The 22776-nt window shown below is 36.7% G+C and overlaps 1 protein-coding gene across 5 annotated transcripts in view; it reads left to right on the top strand.

The window, feature by feature from the left end:
• ZNF608 (zinc finger protein 608) overlaps window positions 1-22776 on the top strand; it is an 88024-nt gene that overhangs the window by 30825 nt on the left and 34423 nt on the right. For all 5 annotated transcript variants that reach the window (XM_032676160.1, XM_032676159.1, XM_032676161.1 and 2 more), the window contains exon 3: window positions 9194-9449. In XM_032676160.1, the coding sequence (XP_032532051.1) occupies window positions 9194-9449 (256 nt within the window). The remainder of the gene's footprint in view (window positions 1-9193; window positions 9450-22776) is intronic.

Raw genomic sequence — 22776 nt, 5'->3', positions numbered from 1 at the left:
ACCATCCTGCATAGAAGTCAGTAAGAAAGGCATAATTTTGGGATTTTTTTCACACATATGAACACCAAAATGAACCTGAAGATAAATTGGTAGTATTTATACATTAGTTTTTCAAAGTCATTAGCAAAACAGAGTAAATGGATGCCTTGAAGGCTACCTGCTTTGTAAATAGTAAATAGCTCTGGTTTTGAGGGAGAGAAAAGTCATCAAGCACTTCTGTGCATGCATGTTCATTTCCAAATATCTGAGTAATAGTTGCAGGATTGATACATCCAGGAAAGGAACAGATAGAAATTGTCGCCTTTGTCCACCAAATAGAGCTTTTCCAGCCTTTCACAACTTCCCATATGTTAATGAAAAACATTTTCTGAGAAATTGGCAGCTTCATGCTTTGTAGCTGATGCCAGCTTTTTTCATGGACCAGTTCAAGGCAGAGCAAAGGGAAAAATGCCTTGTTTTAGTGCATGAATTACTCTGACAAGCTTTCACATTGCCCCTCCTCTTATTAATATTCTTTTTGATGTGAGCTTGTAAAACAGAGGATTGGCTGTTAATCTCTGGGATCTCAAGGGCTTTTGGCAGTGGCCCATAATTGATGTGTTCACATGGCTGTTGTCTGACTACTAATGATTAGACAGTAGTGTTATCTCCCAGCTAAATCAGTGTTGCTTATAAATCACACTTGATAAACTGCAGTTTCATTTCTTCAAAGGTTCTGTTCATGTCTGTATAGTTTGATACAAGTGCCAGAGCCATTTCATGATTTCATGACAGCTTAGATTAAGTTTATTTTTTTGAGCAAGACATTTGAATTTCTACCAAGCATAAAAAAGTGGTGTGGTTTTTTTTTTTTTGGTGTTTGTTTTTTTTGTGTGTGTGTTGTTTTTTTTTTTTGTTCTTTGTTATGAGCTCATTATGCAGCGGATAGAATAGAGAGGATATGCACAGTTAGGGCAGAGCATAGACTAGAAGGTGCAAGTAACTGGAGAATATAACACATGAAAAGTGGAGTACTTGAGCCGCCGATTTCTTTTGCTTTTATTTGAACAGAAAAGGAGCTTCTTTTGCTGCAGGTGTTGATCATGCTGTTACACTATAAAAATAATCTATGAGAATGTAAGAAAGGACATACTGAAACACAAGGTGTTTTCAGAAATGGTGTGTGGGATTTTCTGGGTGAAGTGAGGTCCTTTGCTTGCGTGCATTGTTTCTCAGTAAGACAGGAATGATAAGCCCTTACTCTTCAAATATAAACTTTTGTCTGTGTTTGAGTTCCTAGAGAACATGCTAGTGAGGATCTCAAGGTACTAAATCTAAATCACTAGTGAAAAATGTTGTTGAGGTAGGGACATGAGAACAGAGATCTCAAGGCGACCTCATTCTAAGCCACTGAAGGGACAAGATTTGGCTGGCTGTTAGGTAACCTGTAATCAGATAATTTCATATTGATAGTGTAGATGCTCTCATGAAAAAGAACTACGAGAACACTAAGTCTGGGTTTCTTTGCTGAATGGCAAGTGGGTAAGCAAATTCCAAAGGTCTTCCCTGCTGATTCCAGTTCTTGTATTTGCCTTCATACTGTAAGATTAATCCATCAGTCTCATTAAGGGTTATTGAACACTTTGCATCAGTATTGTGTTCAGTTTAGAAAAAGAAAAAAAAACTAACACTAACCTAGCAATTTGGAGGACATGGCAGTTTCCTCCTCATAAGGATTCTTTTCCTTTTAAAAATCTTCACTGTACGTGTATGATTTTCAGAATTTTTTTTAGAGCTCTTATTTGAAATGCTAAGTGGTAAAACAACTACTGCAGTACAAATGCTGCCTGTGGTTAAGGTTGAGTGGAACTACTTTAGATTAACACCAGCGAAGGTGTACACCAGTTGAGAGGGAAAAAAACAACAACATATATTGTCTTTCCTGAAGATAATGTAAATACATCAAACTGCATTTGAGAATTAAGATTTTATTTTTAACTATAGATATCCAGCAGTAGGCAGTTTCAGGGAGAGCTAAACACTAATGCTTCAGCTCTTTTTTCAGTTGAACTATCACAGTGTAAAGGAAAGCTGAAACGTCATTTTAGAGGTGTTTCCTTTAGTGACTTGCTAAATAATAATGTGTACATCCCATTCTTAAAAGTAATAATACTGTCTTGTCTTTTAAATAAAATTAGGACACAATATTCTACACTTCGTACTGTTTGCAGCTAATACCGTAAAGTTGGTCTAAGAAATATAAAGAAAAATGAACTGGTATGGGATCTGTACTCTATCAAAAAGCACAAGCCGGAGACGTATATACAGGAATATATTAGCCAAAGACCCACCAGTCTTGCCTAAAAAACCTTAGGACTAGATAAATAAAAAAGTTTAGGGTCTGTAGATGCCAATAAATATGGGGCCATCAAGTCAAATGCTCTATTTTCAGAACATGCTAAAAGCGTCATCCATAAGAATCTAGTCAGGCAAGTAAAAGCTTTTGGTATACATAGAACATCAAGAAAGTTCGTTTCTGAAGATGATAGAGGTTCTTTGACAAGCTTTTGGAAGAAAAAGTAATAGTTCAGTTCATTTTTTCCAACAAAATTTTATTGAATTGTTGAAGAACAGCCTGAGTCATAATGTGCGCAACTTCGCACTTGCAAAGTGAGTGGTTGGCAAATGGCTAAAAGGCAGTTGACATGCAGAAAGTTAAAAAGGTGCAAGGAAGCCATTTCTCTTCTGAGTTTTGTTTGCCACTCTATTATACATTGCGCATTCCTGGAAAAACTCTCAAAGTAATACTGATGAACATTTGTAATGAAATTGTTAAATAGTGCAATCAAGTTAGCCATTATCTTCCTATATACAATTAAGAGTGAGAAATTTTACCATGGTCGTGTGGTGTCTTGATATGTCATAGAGCAACCATGCCTTCTTTCTTAGGTCAACGTCTCACACTTGATAGCAATAAACATTGGAAAATGCAGGATAACATTTATTTAATGTTTATTTAATGCTGTGAAATTTCCATTTTCAGGCTCAGAACTCTGAAAGGTTGAGTGTAGCAACCTAGTGGAAGAAAAAGAGGTGATTGTCATCTTTAAAATGAAGGGTTTTTTTTCTTCAAAATAAAAAGCTCCTAAAGGGTCACATAACTTGAAAGAGCAGTACCCAACCCTTACCAACAATGCCTTGATTTTTGCCATATTCAGTTGCATGATACTGACAGATACTGGACAACATCTTAATCACATTCTGTCTAATCCCAGACAGATTTCAGAGAAATTCCTTTTTTGACTGGCCAGAAAAATTCATGTCTTGACTGTAGAATACAGTGTACCTCTCTACACAGGACAGGTATCTTGAGAGAATTTTAGTACTTGTTTATTTTATATTAAAGCATGCTGACTGTAGAAAAGTTTGGAAGAATGAATTGAAGAGCTGACAAGAAGAAATCAAGATTCAATTCAGAAAGGTGTTCTAGAGACAATTATCTCAATGAACATGATTTTCTTGGGCTGAATGAGAAGAAATGTCTTTACTAGAAGTGTGCAGGTGGTGATATGGGCATCCTCCCAGGACTCTGCCAAACATTCAGGTTGACATACAGTTTTTCACAGGCGCAGTCTTGGCAGAAGGATATCACTGGCAGCTGTCAAATGCTAATCTTTCTCTCAGTAAAACGAGTGAATGGCTTTGGGAAATCCCAAGCATCTGAGCTAGAATAGGAGATATAAGAGAGGACAAGGAAGTTTTCTTGTCTTCTGTTTAGCACCATTATGCTGCATTAGACCCTACTCAAAGCTTTGACTTTTCATCATAGTCTTGATTGTATATTAATGCTGTCCTAAAAATAAAATATTACCATTGTCATGTTTGTGGAGGTGCTGCAGATACAATCTCTTAATGTCTGAGGAGATCCGAAGGTCAATATGTAGGAAGAACATGTAACTGTGGAAAGATTAGGAGTTTGCAGAACTGTGAGTATTGGTTAATGCAGCTGATGCAGGTGGCATAGAGTATCTTGAGTACAAGGGGGATTTTTTCCTTGTTCCATATACTAAAAGTTTATTAGCAAGTAAGAGTTTTAAGTGGATATTTTTTTGCTTAATAACAAATGTTCAGAATATTGAAATCATTCTAGACATGATGATTTGCTGCTTTACTAGGAAAAATAGTGTGAGTTTCTGTTAGTGTGTCTTTTTGCTCTCTCCTACTACTCAGTTGACTGGAGAAGTTATTTTTAAGATTAGAATATACTTGGAAACTCCAGTTAGATGCTGCTTGTGTTAATCAGTTCAACACAATTACACATTAGGTTTCTTGTCCATAATACGATATTTGTAAACCATAAGCTTTTATTATTATTATTATTGAACATATGTGTAAATCTTCTTCATCCTAATTTTGTATTTAAGCTCTTGTGTTTCTCAATTAAGTTGACCAAAATAAATAACATTCTTAGTACTCTGACCTGCCTATATTTTGAATGTAAGGCTTGTAATGGATATGTCTGCCCTATGACAGAAATTCTTTTCTACATCTATGTGTTGTAGTATTTCTTTCTTATTTTCTGTTCATGCCCTTCATGTCACTGACCTTTTTTTTCCTCCAACAATTTGATGTAGAACATTCGAAGAAACAAAATATAATTTCTGCTAGGCATGGTGTCAAAATGCTTCTGAGATGGTGTCTAATGTGAATTTATATGCGAGAAATACTGAACTGAGATTAAATTGAGATAATTCAGCTGAAATGGAGATTCTTCATAGGGTTAATTTCTGTTAAGTGGTAGAGCATGAAAGAATAGCATTGGTTTTTAGAGGTGCAAATTCTTTATGGGGCAAGATTTGTAACAAGAAGAGTTTTAAAGATCAATGAGATGTCTAGAAATGCAGACACACTGCTGAGCACACAGACATTTTTTCATGTCACATTCTCCCACATTTGTTTTCTCCTGAAGTAGTTTCATTGATTTCATTAGAATTACTTCTGATTTATGATGCTGTGCATGAGATTACAATGAGGTCTTCTGAGGTCACTCTTGCTTTAGAAAATTGAGGTAGAGGCAAGCATACCTCATGTAAAAACAAGCTACTCTTCCTTTCACCTTAAAATCTAGAGAAAGCAATTTGTAGGAGATAAACCACACAGGGCTGAATTCCTTTATTTCCTGTTTTCCTTTTCAGACATAGTGATTGTTAGAAGTATTAATTATAATTCTAAAGAACTTGTCAATGTAATTTTCAAGGTTGGAAGTTTCTTACTCCTTTCATTCTTTATGTTGATGTGTTTTTAAAGGAAGGATTTAGTTTTGCAAAGGGTCAGGCTTTGTTTTTTGGGTAGATCCTATAATAGGATTCTGATCTTCTTTTCACATCCTTTCTGCTAATGCAGATGTTCCCACTGAGAATGCTTACAGCAGATTTTTTTTCTCAATTTAAAAAGCAGTACTTTCTGGGAAGGGCTTATGCTTAGCCTTAAACCTGCTCCTCTGCCTTTCTTCAGGCTGTGTATTGGTAGATGGATTCAATGGTTGTTGGCATGTGCAAAATCACCTGGTGGGTGACACTGCAGTAGTGTATGACCTCATTTGGTCTTAGATTGGTAGACTATGCCATGGTTGAGGTATATCTTCAAAGACATACCTTGATTAAATCAGGAAGGTGAATTTTGATAACCCGAAATTGATTCCAACATGTAGAGTGCCTGAGCAGCTGAAGGAGAACCTTGTTTATTAGAAAGTCTTGCCTATTTTTAGTTAGGATAATATTTCCTTTCCCTTCCGTGTGCTGTTCCTCATACTGACTAATGTTATGCATCCACTGATAGATTTTTTTTTTTTTTTTTTTTTTTTTTTGGTGAGTGTTCAGGTAAAGGAATGCTCCATGGAGCAGTGACTACATTGCTAGGCACACTGTCTTCATTTTCTGTGAGCTTTCTGCTACTAAACATCATAGCTCTCTGATACAGTTAAACACTTGGCAGTAGAAAACTGCCATGAATAACACTGCAGCCTCGTAGCCTTTGTCAGCAGTCAGTTCTCAAAAGCTCTTGGAATTAAATGAAGTAAATATTACTTGAATATTTCTGTCTTTTTGTACTCCTTTAATTGTGTATATAAGGAGAGCATCTGTGTAAATAACTTTCCTCAGATTCAGATTTTCAGTCTCATATTGGAATATCTTGTGTGATAAACAGCAAGGCTACTGCTCAATATGCACCAACACCTGGGAATAATAATGAAAAAATGACAGTGAGAAACTGCAGCACATCTGTTCTTGACATTAACTTTCCTCAGTTTAACAGACTGCCACCACCAGATGTTAGTCTTATGTGCCTTTTTTCCACTGGATGTTGGGGGCCTTTCTGCTTCTCTTTGCCTCTAATGGCTTACATCAGTGCCCTTTGGAGAATTCATGAAAACAACTGTGTCACCAGAATGATCCCTAGGAACCACCACTTTGCTGTGCTGATGTTATGATTATCAAACAACATGGGATAATACTAAAACATGGTAAAAATTAGAGCAATATTTAAGTTTAGCATATTTTTTTTCTTGTGACTGAGGTCATATTTGTGTAATGAGCATGCACCTCGGGGACAATAAATGTCCACTTAATTCTTGACCATAGTTTTAGTGTTTTAATTCACAGAGAAACAGCCTCTTTTAGTTCAAGAACCACTATTCGGCCTTGTCCTGGGTGAATGTTTCTAGTGGAAAATATGAACTTTATTAGTAGGTCTAAATAAGCCAGAACTGAGTACAAATATTTGTAACAAAGAACTTAATAGGATACACTGTTAGATCCATGCTTTCTTTAGCTCCCCCTCACTGTTTATAATACTGGGAAAATGGAAAACACATCTGCCAATTTAGTCTACATCCGTTTAAAACATTGGCTAGTTTAGAATGACAATAGCAAACATTTTGGAGTTTTTTTCCTCTGGCTTTGTGATGGAAGAATAATGTTGCATGTGTAGTAGGAGATTTTGCACAACTCTAACAAAACTCCATGTAAACTATCAAACAGGCCATTCATCAGCAGTTCTTGGGTTTATAAATGGATATGGCTTAGCTTTTCTCAAGTGCTAGGCTCCATTTACCTGCCAGTTACAGATCCGGATTCTCTTCTCATTTCAAGTAAGGTGTCTTAAGAACTCCTCTAAATTCTGCCTGGGGTACACGCTGACCCATTTTGTTGACATAGCATCATTACACAGTCAGTGCCAGGGAGCAGGGCTCTGTGCCATCCAACCATGTGCTTCCACTTGGCATCAGACAGCCAGAATCTGTGTAGCATAGAATCAGTGTCTCCCCATGCTAGGCATACACAGTTATGGTTTTGTGTGATGCGCACCATTAGATACTGCAAGTAACAGCTGCTCCTGGGGGCCAGTTCATATTTGACTTGCTCGAGTGCATTCAAGACTGCTCTGCAAAGCATTCTGCCTGTGCTTTAACTCTGCAACTCTGTTGGTATAAAGAGAAGAATAAAGATACCATTGCTTGACTGCAATGTTCTTATGCTGTAGGAACTCTGCTTTAATCAGTTTTGATGGTATGCTTTTAGTATTCATATTTTGCTTTGGTTTCAGTGTTGTCTTTTTTTTTTTTTTTTAATTTCTCTTTTCTTTTTTTTTCTTTGTTTTACCTGAAGATTTAGTTCTCAAAAAAAAAGAAACCCCTCTAAATGAGGACTAGTTTGGAGAAGATTGTGGTTGTAGGTCACTCCTCTCTCCTCACTAGTTCTAGTGTAATTGAGATTGAAATCCAGGCTGGTCATACAAAAATCATACAAAACATTTTTGCTATGTTCTTGGTAAGTATTTAGCATGCTTAAGGCTTGTGTGCACAATTAAAAGCCTTGGCTCTCAGTTCGTATGTATGAATAATGCTCAAAGCAAAGGGCAATAGTAACAATTGTTACACTTTTTAAAAAGTTCTTCTAATTTGATTTCCATTTCATTTTCTCATTATGATGAAGTGAGCTGATCTGTGATATGAAAATTTTATAATACAAGGATGATACTCTTTAGTCTGTCCTTCTCTTTGTATCCCCATTTTGCTTTACAAGAAAGGAAAATTAACTTTCATCTACATTAAGATACATTAGAAGGAAACCTAGATGATGTACAGTGAGTCATTATGTCTTTTCTGTTGAGTCTACTTGTGATGTCCAGTCTTAAAAACTGCAGCCTTGAAGATGTGATCATCTGTTTGAATGCAGCTAGAAAACAGCCATTTAAAAAATCATTAGATTGAAGGGTGATTTCTTTGTGTGATGTCTATGATCCAGTGGGCCAAATAAACATGAGTTTTAGGTGGTTTAGCTGTTTGAATGGGCACACTCATATCCTCATCTAGCTATTTTTTATGTGGCAAAGGACCTTATGCCATAGTAAAACACTGAAAACCCTTGGGCCAAATCTTTATGCAGAAAATCTGCTACTAAGTACACTGAAGTCATATGGGAAAGACAACTTCGTTAGTTCATATATAGATACTGTGTCTGTGCATTGTCTGTGTACAGACTGCTTGTCTGGCAAGTTGTATTTTTCTAAATACGCATTTTGGAAACTCAGAAATTAGATGATTTGGGTAGATTCTTATAAAAGTCCTCATCTGTTATTTGAAGGAGAAAGATGTAAACGTTGTCTGTAAGCTGTTAGGTGGGTGATCCTAATGTATTTTAAATGATTGGAAGACAAGAGATTATATTTGCTGCCATATGGATATTAGAACTGTTTCAACTGCTAATTTCCCTATGATGCACATGAAAGAATGGCATTTATGTCTTTGTACTGTCTTTATAAATGTTTTTTTAATAGAAAATGAAGTTTCCAGTTTGCAAAATTAATTTCCACCCACAAATCAGTCTCTGTTAGCACCAAGAGAAAAGTGACCTTAATCTTTGTTTCAAAAATTTATTATTATTTTGTACTAGCAGTCTATGACAACAGGGAATAGTCTAGTAGAAACTTAGCAAGTTGTCTTGTTAAGCATGATAGATATTTTTGTACTAAATTTTTCATGTGCAGCATTTGGTCTGATGTCAAAAAAATTGAACTCATAAGACTGAAATTACTTGTGATAGACCAAATCCCTGCATACAGAAATGTAGTCTCAGCAAACTAGGCTATTACTTTTTTTTTTTTTTTTTAACTCTCACAACACCATTATAGTAAGTTTGTCTGTTGTTTTCAGGTTGATCCCCTGTTTACAGTGCCTGCACCTCCACCTCCGATTTCCAGCAGTATCACACCTCAGATTCTGCCTTCCTACTTTTCCCCATCTTCATCCAATATTGCAGCACCAGTCGAGCAGCTTTTGGTACGGACTCGTTCAGTGGGTGTAAATACTTGCGAGGTTGGAGTAGTAACAGAACCTGAATGCCTTGGACCCTGTGAGCCTGGGACCAGCGTGAACTTGGAAGGAATTGTGTGGCATGAAACTGAAGAAGGTAAATTGTTTTTTCCACTAGGTTTGTCTGTGAGATATGTTAAGAAGGAGGAGACTCTGCTGTATGTGCCTTGGTGCTAACTAAAGGCTTGCTAGTCTGTTGGGATGCCATTATGTACAATGGCAGTCACAGCTTTATGGCTCACCTAGTGAGTTTTTCTTTTAAAAACAAATGGCAGGTTTTTTATTATTTAAAGCAACTGTGTTTTCCAAATGACCTACCATGTAACCCAAGCTAACAATAGAATTGTTTCCTCTTGCTGTATTAAGCATATGAAAAAATTGCTAATAAAATAGCATAAATGTGCTATTTAAATATACATCATGAGGGTGTGTATATGTGATGAGAGTGGATATATGAATATGTTAGATGAAAACTTAGAAAGTTGAATATTTTGGAATTCAGACACTATGATAGGAAATGCCACCATTACATAAAAATAGAAGCCCCAGAGACCCCATGGAAATTCAAGTTGATGTGGTTATTGTTTGCATTTTGGTTATTTGAAATGTAACAATTTCAGATGAAAGCATTCTTGCTTGAAGAAAAGTGTTCCATCTGGTGAAGAAGTGCTATTTAAACCAGAGTGATTTCTTTAATATCCTTTGAAGGCATTTGTCCAAGTAGGAGTGCTGGAGAGCTTTGGTTAACACTAAGCATTGATTTGCTATGAATTAGAACAAAGTAGGAAGAGGATTATGCTGTGATATGCAGATTTTTCCATTTTGGTTTTCAAAAGCTCATTATTAAAATACCAGCTTTTTCCTGCTAAAAATACTGCATGTGTACACTAAATTTCTGCAATTTTTGGTTTAATAATAGCATAGTCTCCATTTATACCTGTCTGAAAGTCTTCCTGTGATTTTTCTTATGTTGCTTTTGAGGATTATTTAATTTTTAGTGATCTACCTTCCTCAACAGTGAAAACAAGATTATTTACAAAATCATATAATGACAGAATACAGCAGTGTAATGCTTCATGATAAATCCTGACATGCTTCACACCATATGCAAAATGGTATTTGGTCCTTTGCAGTGATATATAAGACCTCACCAAAGTGCTTTACACTGTCCTTTCAAAAATCAATAGAGTCAGATTTACTTGCTTTTATATGCTTTCATCCATCCATCTTTCTCTCTGTGTACGTCTGCAGCAGATTCATAAGCCAGATTGATCCTTTTAGATTGTTTTTAAAGCACAGTATAAATTCTGTTTTAAAATATCCCTGCAGAGATGACTGCCCTTAGCAACTGCAATCTTCCTTGACTGGCCTGCATTAACTAGAGTTGGAATGTGTGGGCGTTAACTATGTTGACATGAAAGAGCAGTAGCTGTTAATAGTGTTAGTCTTGCTGAATAAACTAAACTTCTGACCCCCACTGAATTTAAGAAGCCTTCCTTGCGAGTGGTTTGGCACTAGAAATGAAGTATTAAAAAGAGTGCATTCTGGTCAGGATAACATTCCGTTTAGCAGTATCTCATCACTCTACTGGTTTAAAAACTCTTGTTAGTTAATGGGAATTAACTACCTCAGCCTTTTCCTAGTTTGTCTAAAAAAATCTTCTGAAACAACTCAGTTCAATGATGGCATGCTTGAGCGAAACAGTTTTGAATGTGCCTGTTTTCACAGCTTTACAAATACTGTTTGGCAACACTGCAGCTATGAGTAACTACAAATACAGATAAAACGGGATTCTAAAATACTCTAGAAATATAGCTAGAATGTAGATTAAGAGACTGAAGATAATTGATATGATTTCATATTGTGTGGTTGGTACTGTGCTCTTTGTGTTTGACTGTTTCAGACCCTGCTGACTGAAGAAAATAACATAAATTTGACTGTTTATTCCCAATGTTCACAATCAACACTGTATTATGAAAAATGAATTTGTAATGATCATTTTTGCATTTTAATTAAGTTTTGATGTTTAGGGCACACATATAGGTATATATTTAGCTGAATTCAAATTTTCTGACGTGTTCATGAAAGCACTAATAGCAGCTTGCATGAAGCCATTTCTGCCAAATTCTAGGAAATAGGGTGCAGATGGGTCTTCTATTTATCTTTAAGAGAAAAAAGATTATCAGATATTCATTTACTCTAGTTATGATATTGATTTTAGGGCAGAACATGACCTTTCCTAAACTGGTGTAAATTCAGATTACTCTAACTGAAATTTTTGTAATTAGGCACATCTAAAACCATCTTGATGTTCATAATGACCAACTAACATACAAATTTCTTTTATGATGTTAATATGTTTATATGGTACTCACTCCCTTTACTGTTTTTGAAAACTTAATAAAAACATGTATAATCTGACGTTTCTCTAGCTGGCTATGTATCTGATAGCTTTTTAACATAAAAAAATTCTAGAAAGCTAAGGTATGAAAATTCCTAATCTTGGCTTGTGTTTTGAGATATTGGAATTGTTCTTTATCTGGTTTAGCTACTCTGTGTAAAATGAGTTGTGAGGAGGTAGGAATAGGCTTGTAGGACGTCTGCATCTGTGGCATATAAGAACTGTGAACCTAAAGTGCTGCTGAGCAGCCTTCATGTGCTGCAGCAACTAGGTGCAGGAATGCAAATACAGACAGGATGTGGTGAATCACAGTTATTGCAAAAAGAATAGTAGAGTGAATGGAGAAAGATCACAGAATCGACCGGATTGGAAAAGACCTCCGAGATCAGCGAGTCCAACGCTTGATCCAACACAACCGTGGTTGCTAGACCACAGCACTAAGTACCACATCCAGTCCCATCTTAAAAACCTCCAGGGATGGTGAATCCTGCACCTCCCTGGGCAGCCCATTCCAATGTCTTGATTACTCTCTCTGTAAAAAATTTTTTCCTAATATTCAACCTAAACCTCCCTTGACACAGCTTAAGACCATGCTCTCTTGTCCTAAAATCAAATAGTTTATGTAGAACTCATTATTAGCATAGATGTAATATATATTTTATAGAAGAGAAGGCATATACTGAGAATTTATGTTATGAAGGTATGTGAAATAACGACTTTTCTTTTAGGTGTGTTAAACAAGTAGTCACATTCTGTTGCATTTGTTCTTTGAGGTCAGAAAAAGGAGTATATTTGGATGTACTAGTCATATTTTTAAGATAATCAGTCCAAGGGAGGGGCAGGGGAAGAAAGTAATGTTGGATTTCAGACGAAACTGTGGAAGATTAAAAAGAGCATTGTTACTACAGGTCTTTACATTTATTGTACACTGGTCTATTCAGTTAACTTGATTTAATAACCTTTTTTTCCAGGGTGTTTTAATCCTAAAATGCTTAGAGGAAAACTGGCATCTGAAGTCTGTGACATTTAATTACAAAGGTTGGTAACCATAGTTGGTTACTCATATAATTGACTTAGACTGCTGGTTATCATGTCGGTATTTCTCAGTTGCTCTACTAAGTTGTGTAGTGTTTAATTTCTACATATGTATGCTGTAGGCATTGTCATCTGCATAGCAACCTTGTTTGGATATAACTTGATAATGTTTCCAAAGTGAAATTAATGGCGTTAAAAAAGAGCATTGAAGGAACCAGCTGAGGTTTCCCTATAGCAGCGGAATAAAAAATTGTTATAGGCAAGTCAACTTGAAACTGGCAGGTGATGCGGATATTTGACACCAGAAACCATGGTGCTGTAAAAGTCCTTCACAATAAGCAGCTTGGTAGTGTTAATTGGAGTGTATATTTTGGTTTGTTTGGTTATGTTGATTCTCTGGGAAACAGCTGCTAAAAGTCTGTATTGTTATAATGAGAAAAAAGGTTTATCTAGGATCGGGTACTTACTAAATCATGTAATTACCTTCTGGGAAAACAGATTGAAGAGAACATTAATTGTTTCTTACTGCCTGGAGGAAAAAAAATGACCCAGAAAAAAAGGGAAACCGCCAACAATCTTTCTGAACTGCTTAGAGCACACTTTTTGGTTTAGCTTGCCCTAGGTCATGTCCTGGTTTTGGTTCTACACGTAGTAGTAAAGTCTACCTTTAGAAGTGAGAAGCGCTAGTTCTGATGATGTCTTGTTTTCTTGAAATCTGTGTAGGAGACAGCCATTCGTCACCTTGCTGCCTTTGTGTATAGAGCAAGCTGCCTACGTGCGGCGTCGGAGTTCTCTCGTTGCTGCACTGACATTCTTCCTCTTTTTGCAGTTTTGGGTACAACCTGCTGTTGTTCAGTAATAAATAATGGGGAAATTAGTTGTATATTTTAAAGGGTCATCTTATTGGGGTTAGCTTGTTGACAAATACAAGAAACAGGAATCTTCTGGATCTCAGAAATCTCACATGGGATCATCTCCAGGGTATTCCAAATTTATCATAGCATCAGTTCTGACACTATTTTGCAGAAATTTTCAGTAGAAAGCAGAAGGCTTTGATGACAAAGAGGCATGCTGATACTGTGTGTATGGTTTCCCAGCCTGCCACTTTTGCAACTAATATGCATAGATGTTTTGAAAACATATCTATTGCACAGAGCTGATGTGGATTCCTTCCTGCCTTACTATGTGGCCTTAGTTTTCCAAAAACTTCTTTAAAAAGAACGGTCTGTTTGAAATGTCTTTGGTTAGATATGCATTTGTACATGTGTCTGTAGGTAAGGGTGTGCATGTGTCAATAGAAACAGAATTAGAAGAATGAGAGGTAGTCTGACAGCCTGTTATTCCTGTTAGCCATTTTTGTGGTTTAACAACCACATTTTCTTCCTTTCATAAATACAAAGGCATGATGAAACAAAGAAACTTGTAATATTGAAAGCCATGTCAAATATGTAAGGAAACAAATGTAGACATTAAAAAGTTTTAAAAAATCTGTTTTATCAAAGAACATTACAACAATTCATAGAAATTCAGAGAAAAATAATTAAATCACACTGTTGTCTTGAGCTCAACCAAGGTTTATTGAGAGAGGCAATATTCTTTATTAAACCAAGTGATACCATTGTAAAAAACAGATACTCTTTTAGACAGGGCGCATTTATATTCTCTCCTTTCTGTGTGATCTAGACCACTGCTTGCTGTGTACAGCAAGTGGAGGTTTGATCTTGTTAACCACCATATTTAGTTCAGAATTGAAAGACAGTGGGTATATGTATATGACAGAAGCATAAAGTTAGACATTGCTCAAAAATGAGGCTTTGTTATGTCCATGTTGCAGAGAAGTGGTCTGTGGAGAAAGTAGTGGTTTTTGGCTAGCTACATTAACAGAACACCTAAAACACAGCTATTTTCTAGTGTCGTATGAGTCATCTGCTGACCCAGTATAAACGTCGACCAGTATCAAAATGTCATCTATTCAGAAAAAGCCTTTACATGTATTTATATTTTGAGATGTTTTGTTTAATTTTTCCTCTTTCTACTGTTTGTGATACCAGACCCAGTAAATCAATGGATTTAAGGAGCCTGAGATACAAGATTCTTTATAGACTTAAAGGCACTTGGAGTCTGACACCTAGTACCCGTTACACAGAAACTAGTAACAGAAGAGAAATGGGCTGAATCTCACAATGGGAAGCCACACTCTGGCATAAAAATGTATGTGGTTTATGGAAACTCTATGTGCTTTACAAAAGGAGTCTGGAGATTGCACTTTAGTACACAGACTATCTGAGAAAAGTTTCAAGAGTTTAATGTTACAGGATTCAGACTGCAAGATGGATTTAGCTGTAGTTAAAAATCTCAACAGCGTGCCCAACCTAATCAGAGTATTTAGGGACATGCTTAGGGACATAAATTCTGACATTGTCCTGTAACTGGCTTCTGCACTGTTTCTCATGAACTTCCTTGAAGTATACAGTGCTGGCCAGTGTTTGAAGTAAGGAGTGCCTACTACTCGTAGTCTATTTTTGCTGTTTCTATCTAAAGTAAATGAAGCAAATGGTAATTTTAGAGTATCCACAGAAGCCCCTCAAATGATTTTAAACCACTGGGACTAACTATGAACCAGGTGCACATGGTTGTGATGTGGCTCTAATGAGTTGCCATGAATCAGCTGGGCTGTGGTAACCAAACCTTTGCAGGCTCTTTGTTCATAGCAAACAGTAGATAAATCATGTCACTGTAAACCCTCTCAGTGAAGCAGAAATGCAGAATAGGTTATGGATGGTCTCTGCTGGTAGAGGAAGGGAAATATGTGTCTGATAGGAAATATTTTTACTTCCTTGAGTTTAATTTTGATTCTTTTGCAAAACACTTCTTTTTCCAAAAATGTTCAATTAGTCATTCATTTAAACATAAATTTAAGTTTAAAGCTGTTTGTTTAGGTAATGGAAAGCCTCACAGATTAGTGAAGATCTGTAAAAGAAAAAGAAAATAAAAGAAAAAAGAAAGAGCTGAAAGAAGAACCACTGCTATTTCTCAGTGTGGCAGAGAAATTATGCTAGCTCATCACTTCTTCCCTTCCTTCCTAACACCATTGCTTCAGCTTTCTGAAGACTGCAGACCAACCCTGGAAGAAAAGTACTTAGGAAATTTGTGCTGTTAAATGTTAAATTTGGTATTTAAATGTCAGTGTTCCTTCTTGAACATAAATGTACCACAGGCTCTAACTAGTGCTAGTCCTTCAGCTTTGTTTAGAGAGGCTGCATGTCTCTATTACATGGAAGGATGTGAAATTTGTTTACTCCCTAGTGCTTCTCCTGTTACTTCACTCTTAGGAGTACTGATTTAATGCTAAGCAGAGCATAGCCAGAGTACAGTCATAACTGACCAAAAATATCAGAAGTGTCGTATTTACCCTGGGTAGTAATGGCCAGCTTATCTAAATGGACCTTGCAAATGCCATATTTTACAAACTCAATGAGAAACTGGGTGCAATTCTCTTGGTATAACCCAAAGCAGAGAATGAAAAAACTTAACAAATTCCAGACAGTGCTTACATAAAACTGTGGATATTACCAGACTGCTACAGAGGAAGACTCCCCGTGCTGCTTGTACATACATAGAAAATTTTTCCTTTTACAAACAAGCATATGGGAGCAGGGAGGGTGCCTAGAAAAACGAAGGAGGATAATTGAGGTTGGAAACATTTGCTTGGGGCTATTTGAATGTGAAACTGAGCCTGCTGGAGCAGTGAGGTTATGAACACTGAAGGAGTTGCTTTAAGAAAAGCAACCGTTTTGAGCATTTAATACTCAAAAGTGAAATCTCAACAGCAGTAGATTGCTTCAAAGTGAGACTGTTCCAGTACATACTTGGAACATGTTTGGATTTGTAGATAGCAGGGGGAGAGATGACTGCTAATGAAGTGTGTATGTGTGCAAGTGTTTTCTTACTAAATAAATACCACTAGAGTAAGGGATGAAAGCACAACTGCAATGGCACATTTAGTTGGTGTGGTTCAGGGATTAAAACACTTATTTAAAGTTGTTCTCACAGTCACTCTTAATTTTGTGCATAGTTTTAGTTAGGACAAGCTGTTGTCTTCCAGTTTTGTTATGTTCCTAATCAGTGCCAATCTTGTGCAGTGGTAAATGAGAGGTTCTCTCAGTTGCTGGACTACCTGTTTTTGCTAATACAGATTAATATAAAATTGCAAAATAATCCTTTTTTTTCTCTGTTTCAGGCTGTGTAGTGAAAAGTTGTCTTTAGCATCGTGACTAGCTTTCCTGTGTAAGATCAATGTCTGATCTAACATCCAGCTCTTCATTTTTTACAAACAGTGGGATATTCATAATTCTTTCCAGTTATTACTGCTGTACTAGTAACTTTTGGTAATTTTTGGTAGCAAGTGGCAATCCCAAAAGCAGAAGGAAAAACACAATTTAAAATTTTTGAACAGTGAAGAGCTTTTTGACCTTTAGGGTTAATAAAAAATTACGTCTTATGTTTTTATTCTGAAGGAAGGAGACAGGAAATGTAGACGTTGAAAATGTAGAGGTTGAGGGTGAAGAAAAAGAATACATATGTACAAAAAAAGAAAAGCTCAAGGCAAGTACTTTCTTGATTTAGTCTGAAAAACTAGATCTAGATTTACTAAAGCTAGTGTTGCAATGGAAAATACAACTGAAGTTCATCGATCTTAAATCCCCAAGGGCCATGAAATTTAGGGTTAAAAGAACCCCAGAAGCATCTGGGATAGAAAACAAAAGGCCAGTATTAGAGCACTTTGCTTTAATTTGGGTTTTATTTATTTTTTCTAAAGAGAATCAACTAAAGCAAAATCACTTATGTGTCCATCAAAATTAACACTGGTTTGTATTTACTAGCTTCAAATTTAAATCTCAAAGGAATTTAAAGGGGATATAGCTATGGAAATAAAAGGCTGCAGAATTAATTTCTAAGGGCAGATTTTACCACTCTTGTTAAAGATGTAATCAACATAAAAAAGAATATTTAGGAAAAACCTTCTTTTTCTTCCCCTTGTTGTGAGATGTCAGTTGCTTCTTAAGCTTAGTTCGCCTGTTTACTAGGGCTTTGCTTGGGGCAGTATTTTAGTGTATTTAGTGTTTTGTTTGAGTTTTGTTGTTGTTTCTATTTGAGGGTTAAAGGCGGATCAAGCCGTTTGCTATTTCTCTAGTGATTTAGCTAATAGTGTAAACATCTCCTTTAATAAAATGGAAGGGACATTAGTTGTCAGGAGATGGCAGTTCTGCAGCCAGACCCTAACACTGAGGATAAATGTTGTGGAGAATCAGTTTCAAGCAGGGGTAGTTCCAGATCAATCTTCAATTAATCTAGAGGTGGGTTTTTTTTCCCCACAGTCACTTAAAACTTCTGCATTTAAGTACGTTGAAACAAGTAATTACGTTTTACTGCCTATTTACTTTCCCCTGCAGTGACTGAACCTGTACTTCTTAACCTTGCATTCATACAGAGCTGGCTTTTGTGGGTCTTTGAAAGCCCAAGGCTACGTGATCTGCTCTAGCTGGGATTTAGAAACAGTAAGAAGAGTCTCAGGTTTCACTAAAGGAGCTGTTTTTCTTAGGGAAGAGACAAGCTGATGTCAACGAGTATGACTTCTAATGGTTACAGATTTTAAAATGAGGCTTACTCTATAGGTTATCCTCTACAGTTTTATGAAAGTCCTGAAAGTTATGACTGTAGGTTCTGTGGAGAAAGTTTTGCAATAAACTAATATTGCTTCTTGAGAAATTTTGTTCAGATGTCACCTGTGACAGTGAAGCCAGTACAAGTTTGTTTCCATCCAAGCCAGTTTCATCCAGAAGAACCGCTACTATCGGTAGACTCCATGTAGCTTTAGAGTAAAAAGAATCACTGGTTACAAGACTGAGCAATTTAAAAAAAAAAAATATTTTTTCCTGTGTTGCAGCAATTCCCAGCTAGAGACCTATGTTTAGAGGTGATAAAATCTGAAGGAAAGACAATGCTACTAATGTTCATTACTTAACGAAAATTGGATTATTTTTGTTGAATTCTGAAAGACAGAGTAGCATTTCCACATAGCCTGCACACACGAGAAAGCCTTTCACTTTACTGCTATTGTGTGAAAGAAAGAAAAAGTTTTCCCTGATAGTCTTATAAAAATTGATAATTCAGCATTTTTAAGCAAAGCAGACATGTGTGACTTTTAAGTGGTAAAATAATTTAGTTCTCTGACAGTAGCCAATTTCTGAGCTTTCTCAAATTCATCAATTTTTTGCAAACCCCATCTAGTCTGTGCCTCTTCCAGGGTACAGGGCTACTTAAGATGGGAGTGAAAGATCTTGGGTTTAAAATACAGTGACATAGTAGTTTATTCATTAAACTGGCTAGTCAAGGTTGGTTACAAACAGATTTATCTGGGAAAGTATTCAAATATACTTCACGGGGGAGAGAAAATGTGGCAGCAGTGGTGTCTTCCCATCCTCCCAATTATTAATGGAAGGCTGAGATATCTCCACAGTGTTTGGGCTTCCGCTGGCCAGTGCACAAGGGCCATTTATTGGACCACAGGCATTTTCATCCAGTTCAGCTCTTTTGGAAATTTCCTAACTTCCTGGGGTTTTTTGTTTTTTCTTTTTTTTTTTTTTTCTTTTTCTTTTCCTCCTTTATTTTTTCTTTCTTTCTTTTTTTGTTGTGTGTGTATCCTGAAAGCTGGACAGAACTGATTTCCTTGAATTTTCCTTATTCCAGCATTTCAGTTCTTGTGGCCTCAGCAGCTGCAGTCTTATGCCAAAGTACTGCTTCTTGCTGAACAGGGAAATTGTAGGTGCCATAGAACCTGAGATGGATTTTAAATGATTGCATCTCCCCTGCGAACACATTCCTATTGACAGTGGAAATGAAGTTGTATAGCATTTTAGTAATTTATTTCATGATACCACTGAAGGGTTTTCTACCAGAACTGACAGTCAGTTTCTCCCTTGGATAAAGATTAAAGGTGGCACAGAGATTTGAATTTATCAACTGGTGCATTTTTATGAAACATGAACGAGTAGGCTAACACCATTTCTTTTTACTTTGATTCTGCCCACACAAGTGGCACATGAAATTAGTAAAAATAAGGGGGAAGAGGGACGGCAGGAGCGAATGTGTGCTTGGTTTTGCTTCGAGGCAGTGGGTGGTGATTGCATTACAAATGGTTCTGTTGCTCTAGACAAGCAAGTGACAGGAAATAACTTAGAGAAAATGTTTTTGTATCCCCAAAGCGTTATCTTTGAGAAGCACAGTTAGTAATACTGTTGTGAAAAGAAACTTCCATTTGGACAGACAGCTTGATGTAGGCAAAGCTGCTAATTTGTTTTCAGCTTCAAGGAGATTTAGAGTCTTTGCATCTTTGGCAGTAACACACAATGTAATTGTTTCCCTTCCCCTTAATCTTCAGTCTAGATGTATTGGCTTAATGTAGCTAGGAAAGGCTGGAATGTTGAATGTCTTTGCTGCACCAGATAGCTTATCCTAACAGGCGAGGAGAAGTTATTCCAGGACTCTTGACTTTCTAGTGTGTGAGGAGAATGCTTGCTGTTCTTTTCGTCATTACATCTAGTGGCAGAAATGCTATTGCTCAGAATGGAAAATAAATTGTTGGGTATGAAAGGAGGTGACAGAATTAATGTTCTTGCACTGGCAACGTTACTCAGTTATTGGGGGCTCTCTGTAAATAACAGCTTTGCTTTCGTCTATTTTCTGCCTTTTTCTTTCACAGAAGTAATTTTGTAACACTACAATTTTTAAGTAGTTTAAAAAAACCTAACTGTGCACCGGCAGGTTTGTTTACATTCCTGTTACTCAGTTTGGCATTGTTTGTGGGCAGCAGCTGCTTACGCTTTTGGAATATGTGCCATTAACATACCATTGGTTTAAACCTAGCTCAATTCACCAAAACTACAATCTTCAGAGAAGGAATATAGCACATCATTGAGCAATTAAAATATTTAGTCAATCCAGTGGTTAAGCTTGGGTCAGCTTTGAAGGGTAAATTTCATTGCTGGGATACATTCTTGGCTATGAATGAATGCATGAATAATTCGTCTTTGAACCTTAAGATGCACAATAGACACAATAACTCTTGAGTTGAACTCTTGAGAGTGGTTGATTTATGGGCAGCTGTTGAAAGTACTCCCAGTCAAATTATTTTTTAATCTGTGAAGTAGAAGCCTGTAGTATATTAATTACTGTATATCATTGCAATGTAGACAGAAAAAAGCTGTGCACGTCTTTACGACACATTTTTAATTTATAGATTAAGAGGAAAAAGTAATGATTTTGACATGGTACATTGCCATAAACCGAAAATCACTTGTCAGGGCTCCACCAGACAAATAGCTGAAGGCATTGTTGACCTCAACTGCTCAGCCAGTTGATCTTTTTAAGTTACCTTCCATTTAGCAGAGGCAACAGCAGGGATTGTGTGTTCTCCCCAGTGCCAGGAAGTTCACAAACCTCATAAGCCAGGTCTAGTTTCATTTACATTAATGTTGTGACCAAGGATCTGACACACATTGCTCCTTTCCCTGCTCCAAGGCCCATAGCCTCAAGCAAAGGGCTGGGGCTGATGTACAGGAAGGTGTAACATTCATTATACCAAGATTTGGCCAAGTTGATCTGCTGGAGGGCACCGTTTGCTAAAAGAATGAGGATGTCTCTTGTGTGATCAGCAACAGTGGCCTGGCACAGCGTCTTTTTAGTACTGGGGAGGAGGGAGCTGTTCTTGACTCAATACTGCTTTCTAAGCTATTGTGTCTACATTGCACAGTGCTAGCAATGTTTGTTGATTGTTTTAAGACATTTTGTATAATTCTGAGAATTTGTTACAGAAGGAGCAATTTGATATTATTTTCTTTCAGCTAACAGGCCAAGCAGATGGGAAAGCAGACCTGGAGTAGTTTTGCTGGCTGGCTGCCACGATTCTGTGAATTTTGAGTTGTATGGATATGTAACAGTTTTATTTTTCCCTTTTTGGAAATGTATGCCTGTAAGTCTTTGGGAAATTAATTACTGGTTTCCTGCGAAATGTGCACTTTTGAAACAAATGTTGTAGCAGTGTGCCATGGAGACTCTGTGTTGTGTCAATTAGGAAATGTGACATCAGCAAACTCCATAGACTGTCAAAGGCTAAAGCACTTTTCAAAGCATCATTCCTTCACAATTCTCTAGAGAAAGGATTAAAAAATGACAGAAATTTGAACTGCAGTACAGTATAGAGTTATTATTCGCCTTTGCCACTCAAAAGGCACAGGGCTTGTAATTCTACCCAAATGAGATTTTTAATGCCATTTGACTTACACTATTTTGTCTTTGAAATTAATAAGACATTCAGATTTTCAAACCTGTATTAATAATTGTGAGTTGATCAAAGCTTGGAAATCCTAAATTTAACATTCCACAGGGGGAAAGAAGAAAAATACAACCCATGTTTCACCTTTGGTCTGTCTCCCATCACTTCGTACCACTCCCTGCACCTCCACACCACAATGAACAGCAAGAAAAGAGTTACTTAAGCATTTATTAACTGTGGTATTGATGATGACATAGCCACTAATTACACACCAAGAGAGCTACATTTAACAGTAAAAAATGCTAGGGTTTTAAGCACATGACTGACAACCTGGGTCATAGTTCTTTTTTTGTAGCTTTTTCCCTGGAAATTTAAAGAACTCAGATTCTTACTGCTCAGCATTTGGATCTTCGAGATCAAAAGGCCTTTTCTTCAAAGAGTTTCATGTTGTTATTTAAATGGTAATTGGATCTATCCTCCATTTGACTTGTGAGCATTTTAACTTTAGTAGACTTGGGATTTTCATTATTTTCAGTTCTGTGCTTCTAACGGAGGAGGTGATTTGGGGAATGACAAAGATTAATTGCAAATTTGGAAGCTAGTTACTAGAGACAAGAGCTGATAATTTTTGGGAACGGATATAAGCTAATTCAG

Source organism: Chiroxiphia lanceolata, chromosome Z (genome assembly GCF_009829145.1).
Source record: "Chiroxiphia lanceolata isolate bChiLan1 chromosome Z, bChiLan1.pri, whole genome shotgun sequence".
NCBI classification, from domain to species: Eukaryota; Metazoa; Chordata; class Aves; order Passeriformes; family Pipridae; genus Chiroxiphia; species Chiroxiphia lanceolata.
This window is presented reverse-complemented; position numbering and strand designations above follow the sequence as displayed.